This window comes from Telmatherina bonti, assembly GCF_933228915.1.
Source record: "Telmatherina bonti genome assembly, chromosome: 7".
Classification (NCBI taxonomy): domain Eukaryota; kingdom Metazoa; phylum Chordata; class Actinopteri; order Atheriniformes; family Telmatherinidae; genus Telmatherina; species Telmatherina bonti.
The window spans coordinates 21,139,919-21,164,091 of record NC_136625.1 but is presented as its reverse complement, the minus strand read 5'-3'; the positions used below and the strand labels follow the sequence as shown (position 1 = coordinate 21,164,091).

The 24,173-nt window shown below is 38.0% G+C and overlaps 1 protein-coding gene across 1 annotated transcript in view; it reads left to right on the top strand.

Moving 5' to 3' along the window:
- LOC306758968 (tensin-3-like) overlaps positions 1–24,173 on the top strand; it is a 34,070-nt gene that overhangs the window by 9,466 nt on the left and 431 nt on the right. Inside the window, exons 6-26 of the mRNA XM_079244428.1 lie at positions 623–706; positions 3,940–4,052; positions 4,507–4,567; positions 4,763–4,838; positions 4,955–5,084; positions 5,337–5,402; positions 7,143–7,244; positions 11,498–12,682; positions 16,055–16,206; positions 16,299–16,431; positions 16,558–16,638; positions 18,313–18,439; positions 18,581–19,104; positions 19,189–19,275; positions 19,359–19,490; positions 22,442–22,537; positions 23,053–23,130; positions 23,313–23,390; positions 23,553–23,721; positions 23,798–23,866; positions 24,062–24,091. Of these exons, the coding sequence (XP_079100554.1) occupies positions 623–706; positions 3,940–4,052; positions 4,507–4,567; positions 4,763–4,838; positions 4,955–5,084; positions 5,337–5,402; positions 7,143–7,244; positions 11,498–12,682; positions 16,055–16,206; positions 16,299–16,431; positions 16,558–16,638; positions 18,313–18,439; positions 18,581–19,104; positions 19,189–19,275; positions 19,359–19,490; positions 22,442–22,537; positions 23,053–23,130; positions 23,313–23,390; positions 23,553–23,721; positions 23,798–23,866; positions 24,062–24,091 (3,573 nt within the window). The remainder of the gene's footprint in view (positions 1–622; positions 707–3,939; positions 4,053–4,506; positions 4,568–4,762; positions 4,839–4,954; positions 5,085–5,336; positions 5,403–7,142; positions 7,245–11,497; positions 12,683–16,054; positions 16,207–16,298; positions 16,432–16,557; positions 16,639–18,312; positions 18,440–18,580; positions 19,105–19,188; positions 19,276–19,358; positions 19,491–22,441; positions 22,538–23,052; positions 23,131–23,312; positions 23,391–23,552; positions 23,722–23,797; positions 23,867–24,061; positions 24,092–24,173) is intronic.

Below are 24,173 nucleotides of genomic sequence, written 5' to 3'. Positions count from 1 at the left end.
GTCAAGAGATGTAGCAAACACAGAGATTTATGTGGCCTAGTGTTATGTCATTATGCAGATCCCTTCTGCACACAGCAGACATCGTAGCGTGAACACACATCGACCCTCAATTCAGCCGATCCCTGATTGCCAAAGTGTTTATGTCCCGCTGACAAAGTCTAGTCCAGTTGGGTGAATGTGAAAGACAAGAGGGCTAAAAGAACAGTAGATGAAGAGACGGGAAAACAATAAGGCATATTTACAATGGAAAAGATCAAGGGGGGAGCAGGGAGAGATGGGCAATGAGAGAAAAAACAGAGCTGCGGTGAAAAGGCTGTAGCGCCTGTTGGTTTAAGGTCTGTCTGAATAGCCAAGCTGTGCACACACTCTGGCCTCTCTCTGTCCCCTTCTCCCCCTCTGTGTTTACTTAAGGCTGGCATTCTCTTCCTCTCTGTTGGAATCATCCGTCTCTTCAGTTACTTTTCCTCTTGTCAGTTATCTGTGTGCATGTGTGTGTGCATACATCTGAGTTGTCCTAACTCAAATGAAGGCTAAAATTATTCAATTATAGTTCAGAGTGTAATCTCTCTCTGGAGTCATAATTACCTAAAGTGTTTAGCGTGTCTCTCTGTCTCCCTCAAAGTGCTGATCAGGCATTGGACCGTTTTGCCATGAGGAAATACTACGATGATAAAGTCTCAGCCTTGATGACACCCTCACAGAAACGGTAAGACCCAAAATATAAGCACACCCTCCTGCTCAGAAACACACCTCTCACCTTGTGTTGTTTTGACTTGATGCATGTCATCCTCTAAACAGTCAGATCTCTAGAAAACCCAGTAGAAAACACTGGTACCCAGTGCTGTTTATAGATTTATTTTTAGGCAAAAACCAGTCATTGTTTGTGGTTTAAATGAAAATAGGATCCCATGGTGACCTGGAGCAAAGCCATGTATGAATCATTGCTCACATTGTTAGAAGCGGATTCTTTTAGCATCCCTGTCTCCATGTTTCTGTGATGAACATCCAACAGTGACAATGATAACTGATCTGGAAAAGGTTTTGTTTTGCATTGCTAAAGCCATGCTGGATATTTTGTCTTATTTCATTCTTTGCACAAAGTAAGCGCACATGTAACATTTGAAAAAAGTGTGATACTGATTTCTTCTTACTCACACCATGCAGTTAACTATGAATTTTGGAGATTTTATTGCAGATAAGTTTTTTTCAGGCAGACTTTAAAAAAAGAAAAAACTGTAAAAAATTTAAATGTATTTGACCAACTTCAATAAAGTCAAACGTGGATTATACCAATATCCCTATTTATAGCCATTATCATATTCATCTAAAAAATGAAGTACCCCCTCTTGAAATAGTGTAGAATAGATTTTCCTTTCTTATTTGTTCTAAGACCCAATGGGAAATGTGAACAAAGATATTGTTTGTATATAATATGGCTGCTGTGGCCAAGGCATTTAATTTGGTACTTGAGCTCAGCTAGTAAATTGAGTTGTCCATCTTGATCTCTGCTAAGGTGCCATTAAGTGAATGAAAATAACCTTGCTAAGGCTAATGGGTACTGCTTAAGAGCAATCCATTTACAATTTGTTTTCTTCAATATAACCACAGTAATGCACTCTGAGCAAGTATTGGTCAGTGCTCCCAGTGACTCCAAAATTTGCCTTAATTTCGACTTGGCGCTACGAGATACAATCATATTTTCCTCGACATTCCAGCAACTATTGGATGATTTGTTATAATGTGAATTTACTTTAACATTTTTCCCTACAATTTCCCAGAGCTTTCCTTAATTTTACCACGGTAAGATAAGTTATTTAACCCCCCACTGCATGTTGATTCCAAAGCAGTGTAGACCGTGTATATTGTGACTTTGTACTTAAGTGTCTGGACTTTTCCTTTGCAGATGGGGCTTCACTTGTTGTTCCTTCAGTGTCTCTTGCAAGTTCTTGGAAAGCAATCCATTAATGGTTTTTTTTTTTTTTTGTAATACTTTTTTTTGTCTTTCATTGTTTTCTACTTTGTAATTTTATTTAAAAAAAAAGTTTAACTGATTTATTTAAGGCTATTTAAGTGACATTGCAAAGTTGCAATGGGTAAAAGAAGTGTGTGAAATTTTTGGATTAGTTTTTTTTGGAAGCTTTGAGATAATATTGACGTCTGTTGTATGGGCTCAATGAAAAGTCATAAAGAGCTATAAGTTAATGTTAGCAAACCCTTTAAGTTTCAGTTTATACTTGTAGATTAAGTTTTGTCATCTTGGGAAAAAAACTTGTAAACGATCTGCATGTGAAAACAAAGAAAAAAAATAACATTTGGGGAAAAATAAAAGTTCTTTTGCCAACTTCATGTTTACATAGATGCAGAGCACAAAATCGCATAAAAAACTGAAGTTGCAGTTGCAAATTTTGTCTCTGTCTTTATTCTTTTATCTGATTGGACGGTGACAAATCAAACCGTTTCCAGTTTGTATCTTTTGGCACCACTTCAGGTTTTTAAAGGGGAGTGACAAAATTTTAAACATGGACGGTGATGCGACTGTCTCAAAATACTCAAAATAAATATGATAAACTAAGATTTGTCAGTCCGAGACTCGAGCTCTGGAATAGCTCTGTAGAAACCACCACTTTTACCTCTATCTAGCAGTTATTTGCGGTTACTTGGCTCCTTTCCATCCAGCTGACCTTCATGCGCTACAGTTACCATTTAAAGGAAACTTGGTTTCTGGGATAGTCACTGCTTCAACCGGTCACGTCCAGTTCTGCCCTGGACGTTTCTGGGATAGTCACTGCTTCAACCGGTCACGTCCAGTTCTGCCCTGGACAGATGCTCCTTGAGGCCGGGGGTTGAAGATTATGGCAGAGGAAAGAAAGAGGTTTTTGTGAAAAACTTGAATAATCTGCTGGGCATCCCATCACCTGTCTACCGGGTGTCCAACAATGGTCACAAGTTGTGCTTGTTGTTGAACCACGGTGGCTCCATATGTAGCAGCAGCTACACCCAATTTCAAGTACGGCTGAACTGTGACCCACGGATGCAAGCTGGATGACGGCGACGGATGACAGGTGGAGGAGAAAGTAGGGGTTTGAACAGATAGAGTTGGGAACACCTGATACTTGAGTCTCTGACTGAGTAATTTATTTCATTCACTTTGCAGCTCCAGATTTGGACTTAGTCATATTGTTTTGTAATTTTACAAACTCCATCAGTCATTTTGCCACAGTGGTAGTCACACCCAGTGCCATTTAATTACCCCCTGTTGGAGCACAGTCAGGTAGTTTTTTGTTGGTCAGGTAGTTTTTTGCAGGATGACGAAACTAAAATACAATTTCCAAATACAAACTATGAAATTATTTGCTAACATTCATTTACAACTAAAATACTGTCGCATTGCAACATTTTTACTATTATAATGATTTTGAATATCATTACCCCTTTAACTTTCACAGTAACAAAAGGTCATAGAAAAATGTTTCTCTATATGCTGTTTGTTTCAGACAAAAATAGACACAGAAAATGTTTTTTAGCAAATGGTTGAGATGTTAAAAAGACAGTTAATCATAATGCAACAACAGTGAAATGGTTAAGATATATATATATATAAAACACTAGTGTTATAACAAACACTTAGTTTGGGTTTTACATTCCCAACCCAATTGATAGATGGCTCTGGCAGGTTTATTTCCACAATTTTGCAAAGAAGTTCAACAAAGTCACTGCAAATTTACCTCTACCAAATGGTAGACCAACATCTTAAAGAGTTAAATCTGCTTTTCTTTAGTTTCTCTTCCTTAAAAACATAAATATTGTTTGCCAGCTGTCCTTTTTTTGATTGGCTTGGTTATGACACGTTAGCTATACATGTTGGATTAGCATTTTTTTTTTTTTTATTGTGGTAATCCTTGTACTGCTTAATGTTAACATCCATATCTTTCCTGTCAGGTATGTTTGGATCCTCAACAGTTTACTAAGTGGATCCATGAAGATCAATGCATCCCCCTTGTTCCTGCACTGCATCATTCTTCACGGGATACCAAACATTGATGCCACCGGAGGTTAAACTCATATTGTTTACCACAATACACAGCTGCCAGACTCAGTGATAATACAATTAAAAAGAAAAAAAAAGAAAAGATAGAATTCAGACACAACCACATCAGAGTTTAAGCTGAAGTCTTATCTGAACTTTATGTCTTCCCTCTATTCCAACACACACTTACATGTTCAGGCACATGGATGTTGTGTACATTCAAAGACCTGAGGAGAAAAAACTTTCCAGTTCCTGCTAGAACCATGGGAATTCACACATTTGTATTATGTGGAAATTGTTGTTTTCACTAATTCAATTTAAATAAGCAAAGGTTGCCATAGCATAACAGAGCTAAAATCCCTTTCTCACAACAACTTATGAAGCTGTGAGTAACACAAGAAGCTACATAACAGTCTATTTGAGGTCATGCTATCAAGACACCTATAAAAAAACATTCATTTTGAACTTATCTTTTTTAGCATGCCGCCCATACATCAAGGTCTACCAAGGAATGCAAGCAGTGTATTCATCTGGAGTCTAGTAAGTAGATTACACGTGTGGTTACACAGTCATTTGAACAATATTGTTCACTTAAAAAAATGTTGGACTACTTTAAAGCAGCTTTCTGCTTAAGTTGGCTTAATGTTAATTTTAATTCAGTTACTGCTTTGTGTAAATAACTGTAATTGCTTCCACACTCTGGCTTGTATTGACTGTCTTCTCTGTTTGTGTAAGTTACATTGGTCCAGGCCACAGAGACCGTGTTTGCATCACCCTGGAGCCTGCCCAGCTCCTGAAAGGGGACATCATGGTAAGAAAAAAACAATCTGCACTGAAGAGATAGAAACATAAGTGCTGATTGCAGTGATCACAATATATTTACATGTGCGTGTTTATAAAACAGAATGGTTTTTTTTCCTTTTACAGATTAAATGCTATCATAAAAGTGACATAACTTCACAGCGCGAGGTTATTTTTCGGCTTCAGTTCCACACGGGAGCAGTGCAGGGTTACAACCTGATGTTTGAAAAAGAGGACATCGAGACTGCTAACAAAGGTACACTTGAAAATCTCTGAGCACGCCTCAACTTGCAATTGCTAGTCAACAGCAGTTCTTCCGCTCCACATAGCGTCTGCAAGGCTCAGTCTGGAGTCAATTTGGATCTGGCACTTTCAGCCCAGTAATTTTGTTTTCCTAAATATGTTACATGTACTTAGAAAATTCAAGTTGCAGATCAACAACATCTCATATCTTTCCGGTTTTGAATGAGTTACATTTTTTACATTCCCATGTGTACTATCATTTCAGATCCAAGATTTCCAGACTATGGTAAAGTTGAGCTAGTGTTCTCCGAGGGACCAGAGAAGATCCCAGGTAGACTCTTACCGCTGTTGCATTTGAACAGGAAGAGGTAGTTGGAAAAGTAGACACAGTGCTCTCTTCATTTTTATTTCCATACCTCCCCCTCTGCCCCCTGGTGAGAGGGGATGTGGAATGCTGCAGAGGGGAAATGTAGTGTGAAGTGCATGCTGACAGAGGGGTGAAGAAGCACAGCATGTGCTACCCCAGAACCCCACAGGAGTGAAACTATGTGGGTCTGTATGATTTTCAAAGTGCTATATCTGCGGGTATTTTTTCTGTTAGTAGAATCACCCTCAACATTTTATGAGCACAAGGTTTTAATAACTCAAAGTTGTTTATTTATTTGCATCCAAAAGATGTGAATAAACCTAGGTGACAAATATAAGTTTCTGAACTTCATTGAAATATTTGTTTTTTCTTGTTTTGAAATCAGGCCATTTGATATGCATGCCAAAACCTTGAATCATAGCTGGCAAAGAAAAAACATTGTATTATAGCAGATGTTTCCAGTGTGAAGCAGCACATTACACTTACCTGATTATCATCTTCCTTGATAGGATATCCCACAGAGATTAAGATAATTCATAAGAAAAAATCCCCCTTCATCTCACTTGCAAAGATGTCCACCACAGTTTTTTTTTTTGTCTTTGACAGCATATCCTGCCACTCTTGACAGTCACATTTATTTGCTTCAAACCAGTTATTGGGAGAGTACTCATTTTACTTTTATGATTTGTAACTTTTTAGTGAATTGCTTTGGAGTTTTGCTTGTTAGAATATTTTTTTATTTTGAACTTAAAAACAAAGAAACAAAAACCAGTAATTACAATAAAATAAAATTTATCAATGTTGACACTGAAAATTCTTATCAATTCAAAGTCCATGTGTCATTGCAGTGAAAAAAATGATAATTCTATGTTTGAACAAGAGTAGGAGGAAGCTAATGTTATCTAAACCTACCCCCAATATGCTGTTTAGTTATTTATACAATATTCTACACACAAAACTCAAACGATATCTATACATATAGTTGTATTTACACTGAATGAAAATGATGTCAGTTATATCCTTTGATATAATCATACCTATTGAACATTAGGAATGTTTCCCATTATGGCTGTTACATACAAAATTATGTGTTTTTTACTATGATTATTATTTTTAGATATATTGTCGAGCATCTTTTTATGCCTCATTCATACAGTTCAAACTGATTTGCGTTGTTATTAAATAGTAACACAGTAAATAAATCTATTACTTTACTTTTGAAATGCTTTTTTTGTGTACTAAAAAGAGAAAAAAACAGCCAAAAATGAATAATTGAGAAGTGAGAAATTGCTGAAAACATTACTTCAGTATCGCCTCATTTTAATCCTGGACTTTTAACAGCACGGGAACTAGCTTGACTCAATATTTTTAAGCTAAGTCAAGCTAGCAGTAAAAGAACATATAGCTTTGAAATAAAAGAATATGATAAATTAATAAATAAATATGCCATTGCCTTAAATACAGCCTTATTATTATTGCCATGTCTTTTTTGTAAATCAGTGTCAAAGTAGAAATTGCAAAAATAATGACTTCTATCATCTAACTTTACTCTAGCTTTAGCATATGTTGTCAACACACATCAGTCATTCCTACCTTCTTAAACTTTTATATAAGCTAAAACTATAATACTTTCCCTCTGGTCAGATTTGTTTAAAAAGCAATCTGTAAAAACCTCTAAAATAATGTTATTCTTTTATGTTTCAGGTGCAGACAGGTGGCAAAATGGACCAGATGTTGTTGTTGATTACAACACAGCAGATCCTCTAACCCGCTGGGACTCGTACCAGAACATCTGTGATAGTGAAGGTACAGCTGCTATGCTACGTTAATAGCAACATGACTCACTGACTCATAAGACTTTGTTTTAACAACCACTAAGTCAACATGATCAGTCACATACTAACTGAGCATAAATATTTCTGTTTGTTTTGCAATTATAAGCAGAATAAAATGTCCTCTTCAAAAATTTCATTTTAATCTTCCTCTTTTAACTTTCAGTTTGTCCTGTTTCCTTGTTAGATAAAACACACTAACTTGCTCATTGGCAATTAGCACAGTGTTATGGCCCTTGTGGTGCATGTTATTGCAGTTTCATTTACACACTGTAACACAAACTTGATTTATGCTGGAGTTCATGTATAGATACTTTACTAATGAAAGAAACTTTTAACTCAGGTAGTCAGGTCTTTGGAAACAATACTTTATGGTGAGAAAAGAGACTGGAGGCTCTTTGACCTTAGCGTGCTATATGGTGAGAATGGCAAGGACTGTTGTTTCTACGTAAAAGTACAGAAAAATGTGTCTGATTGTGATAAATGAAGGGGTTCAGAGGAAGAGCAGATTGTTCTCAAGAAATTCTGTTTAGTTGTCTCGTGGAATGAATAGGCATACTTTAGCTATCCCACACATATACATGCTCTCAGTGGTTCCCCTCCACACCCACCCACGCACACACACACACACACACACACACACACACACACACATACACACCACCCTGTTGGGGCGTCCTGTCCTATTTGTGGTTGTTGCTCTTCACCGAACCACAGAATTCACAACAACCTCCCAGAATAGAGCAACATGGTGGCGGCATTAAAAACACAGATCCACCCTTTCCAACATTCATTGAGTGTTTTTATAAGCAAAGTTCAGCTTGATGAAAACAAGCTGTCTTTCTTTTATTTTCACTTCAAGTACCCCAACACACTTGGATAGAGTTTTATGCCTACTATTTGGAATGTGATGAAAGCACCACCAGTCAAAATTAAAAACTCATCAAAGCTTAGAAACACACAAAAAACCCTTTTTTTTCTTTTACTCCTGAGCATTTGTGTGGGTTATTTACAGCCTTGTTTTCACAAGTAAATGCAATCCATGAGAGGAAAGACTGGTAGCTTTGCTGGAATTCTACATGCACTTACTAGCAGTTCTCTGGCAGGTCCAGTTTGCTTCAGAGGCCATCACCCCGAGTCTGGTCAAGAGGAGGAAGTTTAGAAACCGTTTAACACTGTAGTGCGAAGTTTGTGAAAAGAAAACCTAATTTACTTCAGTGACTGTTCTTCATTTGCCATAGTGTGTGTTTGTCGCAACATGTGAATTAAGTCAAATTTAAGAAAATTGGTTTCCATGAAAGGTTGTTTACTTAAGTTTATTGTTGCAGCTGGTTGTCTTCTTTGCAATGAAGTGTGGTTGTAAGGTTATATCTGAACTCTCACTTTATAGTCTCTCTGGAATCAACGTAACCAAATTAGAATACAAAAAGTTTTCTTACCACTGGCCATATAAAAATGTAGTACTGACGCCCAAACTAATAAAATACATATAAACATGTCAGTAAAACGTAAATTGAATTTTTTAACCTTTGGCTTACACAATAAAACAGTTACGTTGGGAGTCAAAGCACTGTTGCATGTATATGTTTAGCTTGACTTAAACTGGCACAGGTGCTCCCTGCATGTATCAGAGTTCCCATCCTGCACTTAGATCCAGAAGCTAAAAAACAAGCATAGTGGCATCCCTCTGGTCACAAAAGGAAAACCAAACGGCATGCGAAAATGTGCAGAGCTGTCTAATTCACCTTACTGACATGTTGCCAGTTTGCTACCAGCTAGGTTGTTTGCCAAGTTATATTGTGAATAGGAAAAGCCCAACACTAACCACCCTCACCATGTATTGCAGTAAACATTTGTACTATTTTCAAGGTGAATATTTCAATAAAAATGTTGAGTAAAGCTATAACTGTAGCTGGACTTAACTGTACTACAAAACCTATTTTCTGATGGCTCACGATCATAAAACTGCCTGCATGGCCAGATATTGCTGTGATAGTTTTAAACACGGGCTGTACAAAAAAAGGGAGCTCATTTTGTTTTTGAGTCACATTTTTTGACATTTAAGGAGGTGTGGAATAGTTAGAAATGAGGAAATGAGACAGAATGGAAAAGGCCTGGTAATTGCAGAGCCATACACAACCAGACCTCCTGTGATAGGAGTAGCCGAAGGAAAAGTTGTGGTTTTTCTGCTCTCTGCACTGTAATTCGTGGATTATTCAGGCACTGGTGTACCATAGCAGCCAAAATGATGATTGCTAGATAAAAATGGTTTGACTGATTCTCTTAAGTTCACACTCTAATTCAATCTGTCCTGTCAGTGTAAGCCAGATAGGTAAAACTGTTTTCCTTAAACCCCATAATTGGGTTTAGAGCACATCTGTTTCTTTCTAGTTTGGCACATAAGGACAGCAAGCATATAATTTCTTTTGACACACTGAGACTGAGAGAAAAACATCTTGGCTACCACTTTTCATGAACATTGCCCAGGGCTCCCGGCAGAAGTTAATGATCGCTTTAATTAAAAAGTGTCTTTTTACAGAGAGAAAATGTCTTAAGCTGCAGGAATGTTGTTTTCATCTTCTGATCTTTGGGCTATCCTCTCCCTTTCATTCTTTTCCTTTTCTTCTCTTCTTCCCCTTTTTTTCCCCATTGGGGTTGTCCCCTGATGCAGGGGCTAGAGGTCGGGTTACTCGTTTCCTCTGGCCAACCTCTCCTTTGTAGCCCCGCCTCACTTGTTTACATTCCTATGCCCTTATTTGGAAATCTCAATTCCCCCTTTTCTCCTTCTCTTGTGTAGAGTGCAAAGACTCTCACCTCAGCAGAGAAAGAAAGCCCAGGCCAACTTTTTCAAACTCTTGATTTTCGCCGCATACTATTTTCTGCTGGGTAAAAGCCATGTCTGCCATCACAAGTTTGCACTGTCTTTTGTTTTCCTCACACTTGTTTTTTAACTGAGACTGAGATTGCTTCATATGCTTAACTGACAGGGACGGTGAAGGTAAGACATTTACCTGCATGCGTGTGTGTGTTTTATTTGGGGGGGGGGGTGGAAAGTTAGAAAGGTACCATGATGACATAAGTGATAGAAAAATGGCAATAATTAAGTTGAAGAGGATAAAAAAAAACTAATCATGTCATGCTTGAACGAGCATCTAAAGGAAAAACTCCTGACGGAGCTGACCTGCATTGAGCTCTGTGCTGAGCTGCTCTGAACAGGATCCAGGTTTGTGAGAGTGGATGGGACAAACCATACTTAACAAGAGCTTTGGGAGAGGAGGTGGATAAGGAGGAGAGCGTGGGGAGCTCTTATCATGCATATCTGATGCTTGGGTCATGGTTTTACTGAAAGGCGAGTACTTAAGGCGATAGGTAAAGGAGAAGCATATGAGTCATGTTCCGGCTTTCTTTTGTGGAGGGAGAGGGAGAGTGACAGCGAAACAGCAGCTCTGTTTACTCCTTTTTTTACAATTCTTCTCTTGCTATCATTTTGCAGAAGTTTGCAGCCTGATTTTTTTTTCTTTTTAATTGTCATCACGGTTTGACTCCACCACACAAAATGACTGACCTCTGGGATTTTTCTGTAACATATGAGGATTAAGGAGGTTGTTTGGACATATGCTGGGGGTCAAGGGGCAAGTGAGAGTGAGTAGGGTGGCTTGATCGCAACAGGGTGAGGAATGCAGGGGTCAGACGTGATCCATAGCTGTCTGACTTTTGTAGCAGCATGCAGAAGATTTAACATTTCGTCTATAACCTGCACATAGAGAAAAACTTTTCATTGTTCCACAAGTAACGCTAGCAGCCATTCCTAATTATGCAGTTCACCTGGTGGCGTAATAGGAGAAGGTGAACAGACTATGATTCATTTTCATGTTTTTCTAATGCGTTTTTTTTCTGACACCTCTGAACAAGTGATTTGTCTCAGTTTAGCAATATGATTAACATTTTTTTTTAACTCTCATTGTCTCTGTGTCCTGGTTATTTGTCTGTCCTGTCTGGAATGTTGTCTTTGGGAGGTGAAGCGTGATTATACGTGACCTTGTCAATCACAGATGCAGAATGTTGGAGTTTGTGGAACAACGTGACTGTGCATGTTAATAGAGTCTCGTCTTGTATGTGGGTTGTGCTTTGCAGTTTGTTTGTCTGTGTAAGTCTGCTGTTTGTGTGTCTCTGCGTGTGCTCATACCAGCTGACTGTATGAAGCGCTGCATCTCTTCTATTTTGCAGCACCGCATTCTCAAGGCCTTACCCAGGACAAAGCAGCTAGCAAGAGAAGCCCTAACGGAGGAGAGGCTACGCTGGGGCGAGGGGCTCGCACAACCTCCGCCACTTCGAGTCCTGACCATAGCGATCACGCCCTCTCTGTCAGCAGCGACTCGGGGCTGTCTACCACCTCCCTATTGGCAGACAAACCTACACCTGTCACCCTCACCGCCACAAACAGGACTAACCAGGGACCCAGCCAGCAGGAAAAGGTCCAGCTGAAGCGGCTCCTAAGTGGTTTTGGTCTTGAGGAACCCTCCCTGGAGGAGATGGGTGATCCATCCTCAGGAATGGACATTCACCAGATAGTCCCAGCACAAGTCCACATCAATGGAGACGCCCGACCCCGTGAAAGGGAAACAGACATCCTTGATGATGAAGTCATTACGGGTCATGATCTGCACAGTGTGGACAGTTTAGGGACGCTGTCATCCTCGTGCCACAAGAGCAGTCAAAACTCCCTGTTGTCTGATGGTTTTGGAAATCCTGGAGTAGAGGAGCATCAAAGCCAAAGCCAGCATCACCTGCATCATGCTGCACCTCCTCCTATGGAGGAGTATGAGAGATCCTATGCGGAGTCCAGGAGGGCCTGCCTGAACTCGAGGAGCAACTCTGTGGCCTCCTCTAATCCCAGCAGCGCTCCAACACCCAAGCAGCATGTGTACAGACAAGGAAGCTATTCTACGCAGTCCTGGGTACGTCAGCAGCAAATGGTTGCTGCACAGCAGTTTATCTACATGCCCGAGGATGGAAACAACACAGAAAGATGCCCAAGGACCAAGCTGGGGGGCAGTTCACCCAAAGTGGAACTGTCAACTGAACCACAGGACCATATCAGAGACATAGCAAGTGATGTTGCGCGAAACATGACAGCTCACAAAGAACAGGCAATGATCAACAATAACAATAATAACAAACGAGATGAGGAGTTCAAATCTCTGACGATGGATATAGACAATTCCATTGATCAGCTCAATCAGCTGATCATGGATCTGGATCCGACATTCATGCCGATCTCGAGCCATAACAGTTCAGTAAAAAGGAACGATGAGACACGTGTCAATGGCTCAGTTGGCGAACGTTCAAATGGCATCAATCTCAGATTCAACGATAGTAACAAAGCAACCCTGAAAAACACGCAGCAGACAGGTAAGCTAGTCAGACAGTGTGGGTGTGGTGTGGTGTGGAAAGAATTTTTTATTTACTTTTTATTTGAAACCACATAAATTAATTGCCTGGATATGAAAAACAAATATAATACGTTAGGCCATATTCAGTTTCTAAAAAGAAAACAAAAAAACTAGAACACGAATAGTTCTCGCCAACAGGATCTATTTTTCTTGCCCTTCAGCCTGACAAAGCGCACCTTCTCTCCCTCTCCCCTCTGGTATGTTTTAGTGGCAAAAAAAGGCAGGGCTTTTGGCAAGATTTCAGATGTTTTCTGTGTTTCTTAGGAAAGAACGGCGTCCAAACTTGTCCGAGTAGCTATCTGGGCATAGAATCAGTAAGCTACATGAAGGAAGAGAGAGCAGCTGTCATCAGACTTTGTGAAGACTGCTTAGTCTTGCTGTTGGTGTTTAAAATCTTATTTTCATCGCAACAAAGAACGTCCTCGGTCACAGTTTAATTTGACCTGACTCATTTCCAGTTTTTGTCTCAATGACAGTAAAACATTTCCATTCGTTAATGTTAAATTTGTTATGTAATGTAAATGGTTTTCTATTTACAATGGGAATCTATTAAATGTGTTTACATATTCAGAGGTTGCATCGCTATGATCACCCATCCTGTCAATCTGCTCCCATCTACAAGCTGCTACATTTAGTTGAAATTTAGGCATCATTTTAGTGGTGAACATATTCAAAACATTCTGTATTGTATGTATTGGGGTAAGTACCTCTCTATGCTACAGATATCACAACCTCTTGATATCAGACTGTTACAGATCACAGTTTGTACTGTTGACTTTAGAGTAAAAATTCTAAATGCAGTGGCACTAAAAGCCAGTAAGGAAGAGAAAATATGGAAAGCCGTCTGGCCGTATGTTACACAGCATGAGTAAGGTTGCCATGAGGCGGAGAGGCACAAGATGGGGAGGCTTTAGGAATTTCCAGAAGAGGAACAAGTGAGCCTGCAGGCAGTTTTTTTCCATTTGATTTCACGGCTTACCTGTCTGCGCTTTCAACACAGGAGCTCCGTTCAGAGAAATAAAAACACCTATGGCTAACTTCGCTCATTTGAAAACAAGCTGTAGGAAAAAAGACAGATTTTTTTAAATTTTCGCTTGTAAAGGGAGCCGAGGCCAAGATTTTTTTTTTTGTTGTTTTTGCCCAAGCGGAAGTTAGAAATATTTATACTGGCCACTGTTAAAAAATTTTCAGCTTGCTAATATTTCAATCAGGCCATTAAAAATTTAGGCTTTTTTGTGCCTCAAAAACTGATTATTAATTTATGCGCTATTCACATTTTATGATTCTTTTCTGTTTATTATGCTAGATGAATGACTCAAAGCATCTAAATTTAGATATTTTTATGGTAGAATGGAGAATATGAAATTGATTGTCACGCAATATAAAAAAAAACTGTTTCAGGATTTTGTACAACTGTTCATCCTGCAGGTTAAAGAGACTGCGGTTGAGTTAGCGTTCGTCTTTACGAGTATCTTCAGCAGTGATTGAAAATGAAGCCAATACATTATTGTTAAAAGTCACGCAGTACTGTCCTGGGGAGTCTAGATTTGCAGAATTTCCTGAAGAAAGAAATGTCTTTAGATCTGTTAATGGACGTGGCGATGTTTGATTACTGTATCATGAACTCTGATCTCAAAATTCCATTTGCCACCTTGATTCACATTAACAGAAGAGAATAAGAAACAGTACGTGGAAATGGAAAGAACTGTTCGGACTTTCACCTATGTGTGTGAAATAAGGAGTTTGTATATAAACTTGACAGAGTTTCTAGTTTCAAAGAAATCTTAATGCACATTAGGAAACACCTAAATACTTCTGGGAATCACATCTGACTTGGCAAACATGAACAAAACTTCCTGCATGACTTGCCGGTGTTGCTGCTCTGGTCTGCAAACTCACCTGACTCACCAGTATCTTCCCAGACATATCTAACAATAATAGTTTTTCCAGATAGCGTATTTGCAATCCTCTGGTCGACATCCACCACAGATGGTTTTTTTCTATTTTTACATGTTTTTTTTTGTGGTTCGGACAACTACTTCTTCACTGAATTGCAACCACTTGCATTGTAGCTTGTACTGCCATCTTCTGGTGTTGCTACACAGCCTAGGTTTTTTTTCTGTATTTAATTCCAATTTTATTAAAATTCTTCTTTTTTTTTTTTTTGCTTGAAAAATGGAATAAAATATGTCTTTGAAAAGACATCATGTTTGTGTAATATGAAAGGATGGAGTTATTGGGATTTGAAGGGCATTGGGCATGAAAACAGACTTGCAGGATCCATCAACATGTTTATGTATGAACTATTCTACTTTTTAAATGTGATTTTTGTATTTATAGTTGTTATTACCTTTATCCAAATCTTTTGCTAGTTTTTGATGCTCTTACAGAAACGTTTATTCCATTATAAGATTTCTCATTTATGTGTTTGTTTAACATACGATAAATAATTTTCCACGAAATTTCTAGTTGTCATATGACACTATACAGTTTTACATAAATTTAGCAATATTTTGATTTTTAAGGAATCATAAGTAAAAAAAGAAAACATTTAATCTATGCACTAACATGGTTAAATATCTAAAAATTTGTGTTGTAAAGTTTTTGAGTTACAGTATGTATTTTCAATCTGTACTCAAGGTCATAATAAGTTGCAGACATAAGTGCACATAAGGGAAGGATTGAAAGATTAGTGTCATGCATTTGCTTGCTGCTTCACACATTAAAGTGCATAACTGAATAACATGGACAGAGAGACAGAACACTGTTTGCACCAGTCAAAAGTGAGTAATGATCCCAGGTATTTGCACTTCGGCATCATTATCATTCTTCAGGGCTTAGAAGTCGGAGCTCAATGGGAGGGCTCACATTAACATCCTGGTGACAAGTGGCAGGACTCTTCAGTGGAATCATAACATAAAGCTCCCCCCACTCATGCCCTCTATTAGCCCACCAGTCAGAATCCTGGCATTCCTCAGCTGTCTCTCTAAAAACATTAGCAGGCTGGTGGTCTTCTCATTGGCCACATTACGTTTAATAAGTAATAAGTTAATCATTTTATTTATGTTTTCCTTTTTTGCAATGTGGAGCAATTTCTATTTGAAACTGAGTGTAAGAGTATAGTAGAACTCCCTTATTTGCTTTAACATGAAATTAATTATTTTATGGTGAGAAAAAAATCAGAAACTGAAGCTTAAAACCTTTCTGAAAGTTACCAAAGATAAAAAGAGTACTATTTCCCTTTCAGTGAGCTTTTATATATACTTACTTCCTTGAAATTAGTGATGTCTGTAAACTCCTTAAACTTTGCTGTCTGCTTGTGTCTATGCAGCTGTCCAGTCCAATGATGTGCGAATGGGTGTCACACGGAATCTAAGTTCCCAGGGGAGGGATATAATGGATCACCCAGGTTTCTGTAACTCAGAGTGGGGTCAGACAAAAGAGTGCAGGGGTCAGCAGACTTGCTGTGTCCCACAATCACAGGTAGATTCAGCATCTTTACACACTTCTTCCAGCTTCATGTTTCTCTATGCTTTTAAAATTTCCATGTATATGTGTGTGTGTGTTTCTTGCAGCATTCCATGTTGTACAGAAGTGACAATGTTGGTTATAGACCCCAAGGTCTCGATTTGGACATTGAAGTTGAGGCTGGTAGTGACATGACTCCGCCCACTCCTGCCTTTCCCATTTCCCCACCTACACCTTATGGTAAGCATGTTTGTCATGTTTGTTTGTTAGGTTTTTATTAACCATATAGTGGCAAAGTTTCTGTCATTTGAACATTTGATTCTGTTTTGATGTTTGTTCCCACCCTCACATGCTCTATGTTTACAGTGAAAAATATGTCAGAACTGACTGATCTCAGGCAAATTCCATCTCCCAGCATGTCTTATGGAGCCAACAAAGCAAGCCATGGTGAGTTCAGAATTCACTACTGCAATGTGACGTTGTTTTTTAGGAAAGCAAAACATTAACAAAAACTGAGGTTTAGAAATAAAGTCCTCAATACAAGGATAGAAACTGGTGTTTCTTTGTAAGCATAACAGGGACTTAAAAATAGATTATCTGGAGTCTGGATTTTCTGGACACCTTAACACAGTGGCATAAGTAAAACTAAACAAAAAGAGCAAGTATTTTAAAGCTTTTCTATTGTATGAACATTTTTGTTTTTCTCCGAGCTAATTAAACAAAATAAGTGACACGGGAACAACAGTGATTGAGAGGTAACTACAGATCTTCTTTCAAGTCTGTTCTTTGTCTGCATTTGGATGCTCTCAGTCATTATCACAGGGCTATTTTAGTTCACCTTTGATTTACTTAATAATGGTGGTAGTGTTGTTGACAGCAGCTGAGACAAAGTAGTCAGAAATACATATATATATATATATATATATATATATATATATATATATATATATATATATATATATATATATATATATATATATGTATATATATATAAATATATTTAAGATATAAGATATATAATTTCATGCTGTATCTATGCAGAGTCCAACACGCTTAGTGTATCTGTCGTGTTTTCTGTCAACCGGACCTCGTACAGACTTTACGAATTCTAAAATATTGTAAAAATGAGTTATGGCTTCATTAATCTTTCGCACAGATCTGCATATTAAAAATATACCTTCATTCCAGTGGATGTCCCATCCTAAGCAAAAACACAGTGCCAGTAGAAAGCAAACTGACTTTCCTCATCATTTCTCTTCGACCTTTTGTTTCCATGGAGATCTACAGTATGTTTTAAAGCTTGTAGAGCCTGGGAGCAGATCTGTGCCCCTGCTGTGCCTCTTTCTACCTCTTTCTACACCCAGGCAAGAATCCCCGCATTCATTTCAGCAGCATCTCCATGGTTACTGTGGGTCAGCAAGCATGGCACAAAAAACTTTTCTTCCCCCTTGAAAGTGTCTCCACATGTACATAAGGGAAACTGGGACACGGCAAAAACAGCAACTTTTACAGCTTTGCACCTCTGGTTTCTATGAAAGTAACCCAAAGAAGAGTTGGTGGCAAAGGCTGAGCAGGAACATTAGCTGTTTAGTTGATTTGAGATCTCCAGACTCTTTTAGAGAATTATGGCAGAAGGGTTTTAATTTCTAGCTTTGGTCGGGTTTGATTTGTCAACTCTATGGGTTGAGGCAGGGGCCGTCAGTCATTGGCTTTGTATTTAGACTGTATAACTGTGTTCAAGGCTGTGTGCAGAGTTTTCATTCTACTAAAACTCCAGTATTGATTGTTAGCCTACACCATAGGCTTTTTTCCCCCCATTCTCCATCCATATTCTTTTTGTTTGACACACACAACCCTGCCAGCTCTGGAAACGTTTGACTGATTGATTCCTTTATTTTGAACAGCAGTTTGTTTATAACTCAGACATAGATACAAAACTTTGAATAACTTAATATAAATCTTTTGTTGTTTTGGTTCTCTCCATAACCCTCCCCACTCATATGCATTGATATTAATTTTAATTTTAAAGATAATGTTTGAACATCATGTTAGCAGGATTCTAAGTTTACTTAAGACTTTCCACCATTTGATTTTTGTTATTGCTTTTTGACATACATACAGAACCCTGTGGATATTCTGAAATCAGTCATGTTGGGGTCGAGACTTTGCCAGAATCATCCATTAATTGCCACAGGATGCTAAATTCATACTCATCCTCCATTGTTGGGAGCCACCAGCAGATAGATGGGTAAGGATATTACATTTGTTATTGTTAACTGTCAGAGAAGGGACGTTGGAAGTCAGTTGTTGGTATAATAGCAGCACTTTAAAATTATCTTCAAAGTTTCATCAACAACCTAAATGCTCATTTTCCTTGTCACACTTAAAGCTCATCTATGAACCAGTCCTGGCCAGAGCATCCCATTCTAATCCGCCATTCCTCTCTTGGCAACTACCCATCTTCCCTACAACCACCGCAGCAGTCAATGTCACTGGACTATGGTCACCACTCTCCTCCCCTTCACCACTCTGCCCCTAATTCCCACAGTTCTCCTCGAAGCAGCCAGCGGAGTCGTATGGATCACTACGTCCTCAACCGCAGTCTGGCTCAGAATTTTGATGAACAAGACGACTTAACCCACGGCTATGTTACAGACTGTCCAAACATGAGTATTGACAGGGGTCTCGTAACCTCTGTGGATGGGCAGAATCAGCCTGAGACTCTCCAAATGCAGCCCCCGTTGCTGCCTGAAAAAAAGAGGGCATCAGATGGAGAGCATTCACTGGGAACAGCCTCTCCAGCCCTCAGTGGATTCTCAAGTCCACATAGTGGGAGCTCCCTTAGTATCCCCTTCCCCAATGTTTTACCGGACTTGTCAGCTCAGACGCCGCACACAGCCTCACCTTTGCCAGGTAAGCTAACACTGCCTTTGCCGATGTATTTTCATGTATGTATCATACACATAGGAAAAATTCTATGCTTACTGTGTTTTCCAGATGTACTGGCCAGTAGGCAGGTGACTGTAAAATTCGTACAGGACACATCAAAATTCTGGTACAAGCCGGATATCTCAAGAGACAAAGGTGGGTGCTTAATTTCTACTTTTATCTCAAAATGAGAAAAAAGCTTTTTCTGTTTCTCAGTGAGAATGTTTCTCTCTATTTAGCTATTTCAGCCTTGAAGGACAAAGAGCCTGGCTGCTTTATTGTGCGAGACAGCCACTCTTTCAAAGGGGCCTATGGTCTGGCTATGAAGGTGGCTACACCCCCTCTATCAGTTCTTCAACAGAGCAAAAAAGGTGAGTCCCATGTTGCTGGTTTTTTTGAATGTTTGTAAAATATTGTTATCATGAAAAGGTCCCAGAAAAATATGTTTTTTTTTATTTTATCTCTGAAGTTTTTGAATAGAAATATTTCTGTCTTATGCATTCAATGGATAGGTGACTTAGATTAGTGACTCTGCAAGCAAGAACAGGATTCTTTTTATCACATGGTTTGGATTTAATTTAAATTAAATATTTTGAGGAAAATGTTTTTCAGTCTTTGGGTAAAATTGTTGGATATTCTCTTCTTTGTGATCCAGTTTTATGTCTGTTGAATTGTTATGTTGATACAGTTCTTTCTAGTTCTTTCAGACAAATCCTCATAACAGAAGACATGTCAGTGAAAACAATGATCACAATGAACTAGAAAGATGCATATAGATTTAAAGAAACTTTTTGAAACGCTTTGCTTGGAAAGAGCTGCATCCTATTAAACTGAACTTTATAATGACAACAACAGCTTTGGAAATGTATTCTGCTTATTATTTGTTCAATCGCCAGCTTCGTTTTAATTTTATGACAACGATTTATTCAGCTATTATTTTTGTTTCACTGATGCAAACTAGTTTAAGTAAATTTTGTCCAGTTGTTTGTCTTGAACTCTTTCATGCATCCAGTGCAAAAAGCATATATCCTCATCTTTTCTTTTTTTGGCTTTGATTTGTTTATTTATTTATTTTTGTTTATTTTGGTTTTATTTTCTATATATATTTACGTATTTTTTTGTATTTGCCTTAAAATGGTAACATTACAAATGAACGGTATATAATCATGTCTGTATGTCGACACATTAGAAGTAGAGGAAAGTGCATTTTTACTCTGTCCAGCTTTCACTTAAGCAACTTGTCGACTTGTCTTCAGCTTCAAATCTTCAAGAAAAGTCAAGCTAAATTTACTTTCTTTTTAACTCAGTGCTTTTTTTTTTGTCATGATTAAAATATCAGAGATTGGTCCTGAACTACAGGCATCCTGGGAGTTATGTTTGACACAATCACACCCAAAGCCATCTCCAGTTACAGCCCACTGTATTCACTGTCATGGTGGAACCTGAGAGCCCCTCCCTCTGTTTCTGTGTGAACTCTCATCATTCTGAGTTTTCTCCTGGGCAATTTTATGATGAAACTAAACAGACCTCTAATGTCTGATAGTCCTAGAAGCCCTGCTAATGTTTCACTCTTAGACAAAGGGTACACTGAGCCCATGAGCCTCTTCTGATCCCAGAGCATTCTCCGGGAAAGCTTCCTGCCCCACATAACTTTGTCTGTAATAAAACTTATGTCCCAGGACTTGGGTAGAAAAGAGTTATTTACTTAGTTGTTTACTTCCTACTTTGGTCTTTGTTTTGCATAGCCTTTTGGAATAGAAAGAGGGTTTTTTTTTCTTAGAATGAACAAGTTTTCCAGAGAAATGTGGCCAAACATTCTCTGGCCAAGTTTCAGCATTAACACAAAGGACCGATTGAACAATGATAGAGATTCACACATAGCCTGTCTCTTTTTCAGAAATGGGCTGAAGGACATTGAAGCCCACAAAATGGGTATTGAATTTTTATAAGGTATATTTAAGCCAAAAAAAAAAAATGCACACACATAAGGAAACAAGAATCTCTTTATTCACTGCGAAACCACACAGCATATGAATGTTTTAATAAGGGTTCAGACTTAACAAACAGCCTCCCTTTCACACACACACACAAATACACACATACACACACACAAAAACACATAAACACATAAACAAAAAGTTGTTTACACCCATTTTTTCCTTTTAACAAAACAAAACAAAACAAAGATTTACATAAAAAAAGAACACTAATCCAGACAAGGAGGTATATTTATTGTTGAGGTAATAACCAATAATTCACAAACCATTAGATTGTATCTAATGTAGATCTAATGGTTTATCACACTGGGAAAAACAAATGCTCAATTGTTTCTGTTCAACAGCTCTATACAGCCTCTGCACTAAGACAAGGTTGTGTACAATTTACACAGGTGGCAGAGCAGCAGCCAGTCAGCAGTGGTTATTTTGTCTGCATCTTGGACAACCAAAATCTCTCAATGCAGACCAGACAGCTCAGTTGTTCTGCACAGATTTAGTTTTTGTAGCAAATTTGTAGAAAATGCATTCCTAATCGGAACAAGTCTGGCATTTGTTATTTTCAGTAAAGGTCCAAGGCTTCATGCTGGAATGCAACATTTACAGGAGAAACACTGATAAAGAGAAATAAGATAACATAAAATAAGTAAGGAAAAATAAGGGTCCAGTAATAACATAAACAACGTGTAGTTTTTCCACTACAAGTATAAAATTTAAAAAAAAAAAATTATTATGACAAAATATAAGAATGTTATTCCAGACGGGGTTTTAACAGAGGTAATTGAAAAGAAAAATAATTAGAATACTTAATATTTTACTGTGTGTACTCAACATTACAGGCTGAAACCTAATATTATTTAGACTTAAATACCCTGACTTAAAGAGAAATGATAAACTTCAGGAGGTTGTGTGTAAGTAGGATTATTTTTTTCTTTTAAAAAAAGAGAGAGAGATGAATCACTACCTCAGTAGTCCAGCACTAACTATGGTGACATGGCAAAGTCCAGCACCCTGTCATGTTACTTCAAGCTTAGTGGCTTTTAACACCTTAAAAATGTGAAACCCATCCCATCTGAAGGAACAGGGTTTTTCTCCGAGCCTTTGTATCCACTTCTTTAACTCTTCTTGCCTCAGAAGGACTCCAGTCCAACCTATAGTCCTTTTATCTCCAGGTTGAGCTGCTGCTACAGTTTTTATTTGATTTCCCAAAACTTCAGCCTGAGAAGTCACACAGCATGAGATGTATTGTATGCATGCTGTGAAACAGATTCTAAAGCAGATTATTTTGATTAAGTCATTGCCTCTGTTGGTTCCGCTTTTTGTTACAGGAGGAGATCTATCCAGTGAATTAGTACGCCACTTCCTGATTGAATGCACTCAGAAAGGAGTCCGGCTGAAGGGTTGTCCCAACGAGCCCTATTTCGGTGAGTGCCAGAAAAAAACAAAATAGACATTATCTGTCTTTTTGGTTTCAGTCACAGCACATATACAAGCTTTACAGTATGAGCAATGCTGTCCTCTATTGGCGTGTTGTGCATTGTACCAGTATTGTTTTTCTCCCCTTTGTAGTGTGATTAAATGTTTGTAGGTTTGATAAGTGTAGCAACATAAAGTTCTTAAAAATAAGAATTAATAATAATCAATTTTAAAAATAATTTATATTAATAATATTAATATTATATATATATATATATATATATATATATATATATATATATATATATATATATATATATATATATATATATATATATATATATATATATATATATATATATATATATATATATATATATATATATATATATATATATATATATATATAGTGTGTCTGTGTGTGTCTGTGCATATATGTATTTGTATATGTCAGATAAACTTGAGTTGGTATTTACCTTTGCAACTAACTATAATTTTGTTTCCATATGGCATTGTTTTGCAGGAAGCTTAACAGCATTGGTCTGTCAACATTCGATCACACCTTTGGCCCTGCCTTGTAAACTGATTATTCCTGACAGCGGTAAACAGTCTCGCACAAAAACACTGAATCACTTTTTTTTTTCCCATTTATGATGATTATGTTAAGAATAGAAAGTAGGCTTTCCTTAAGTTTTGCACAATTTAGACACAACTGTCTATCAGTGTGTTGGAGTAGCTGCTGGTGTCTGATGTTTTTTTTTTTTAATTTTTCCCTGTTCTTAGATCCTGTTGACGATATTGTGGAGAACACCCCCCACTCAGTCAAAAATTGTGTTGCTGACTTGCTAAAACAGGGTGCAGGTAATCAGACCTATTAGATCACTCACTATGAATAGAAATTCTGACAAAAACAAAGACTTAACATATGCACCTGCACAGTACTTAGGTGTGATTCAGTCACTCATTTGGAAATGACTCATTTTGAGGGTTGTCACTGACTTTGAACTTGTTTATTTGCTCCAGCCTGTAATGTGTGGTACCTGGGTTCTGTGGAAATGGAGTCATTAACAGGCGTTCAGGCAGTCCAGAAAGCCACCTCTATGACTTTTAGCGCCAACCCTCCACCAACCTCCACTGTGGTCCATTTTAAAGTTTCCTCTCAGGGAATCACTCTCACAGACAACCAGAGGAAGTAAGTACAACACAAACTTTTACATTGCTCATACAAGAATGCATCAGATTCCCTACATTTTTTGCTTTCTCTCTAGGCTCTTCTTCAGGAGGCATTACAATGTCAATACAGTGATATATTGTGCTCTGGACCCTCAAGATAGAAGGTGAGTATCGCTGATGAAAAATGTTTTCACTTGCATTTCATGGGTTTTCAGAATTCTGGCCATGAGTTGTAAGAGAACCTGTTACTATCCCAGTCATTTGTGGTGGGAAAAATGAAATATCTCTTTGCAGATATAGCAAGATGCAGTGTGTTTGACTTTCATTTAAGCTTATAACACTATGATTGCTGCTTATAGGTGGAACAAAGATGGCTGCTCATCAGCAAAGTAAGTAGATTATTATAATTTTCTCTATAGCGTGCAAATACAACACAGTAAAAGCAGCTATTTCTGAAAGCACTCGGTCAGT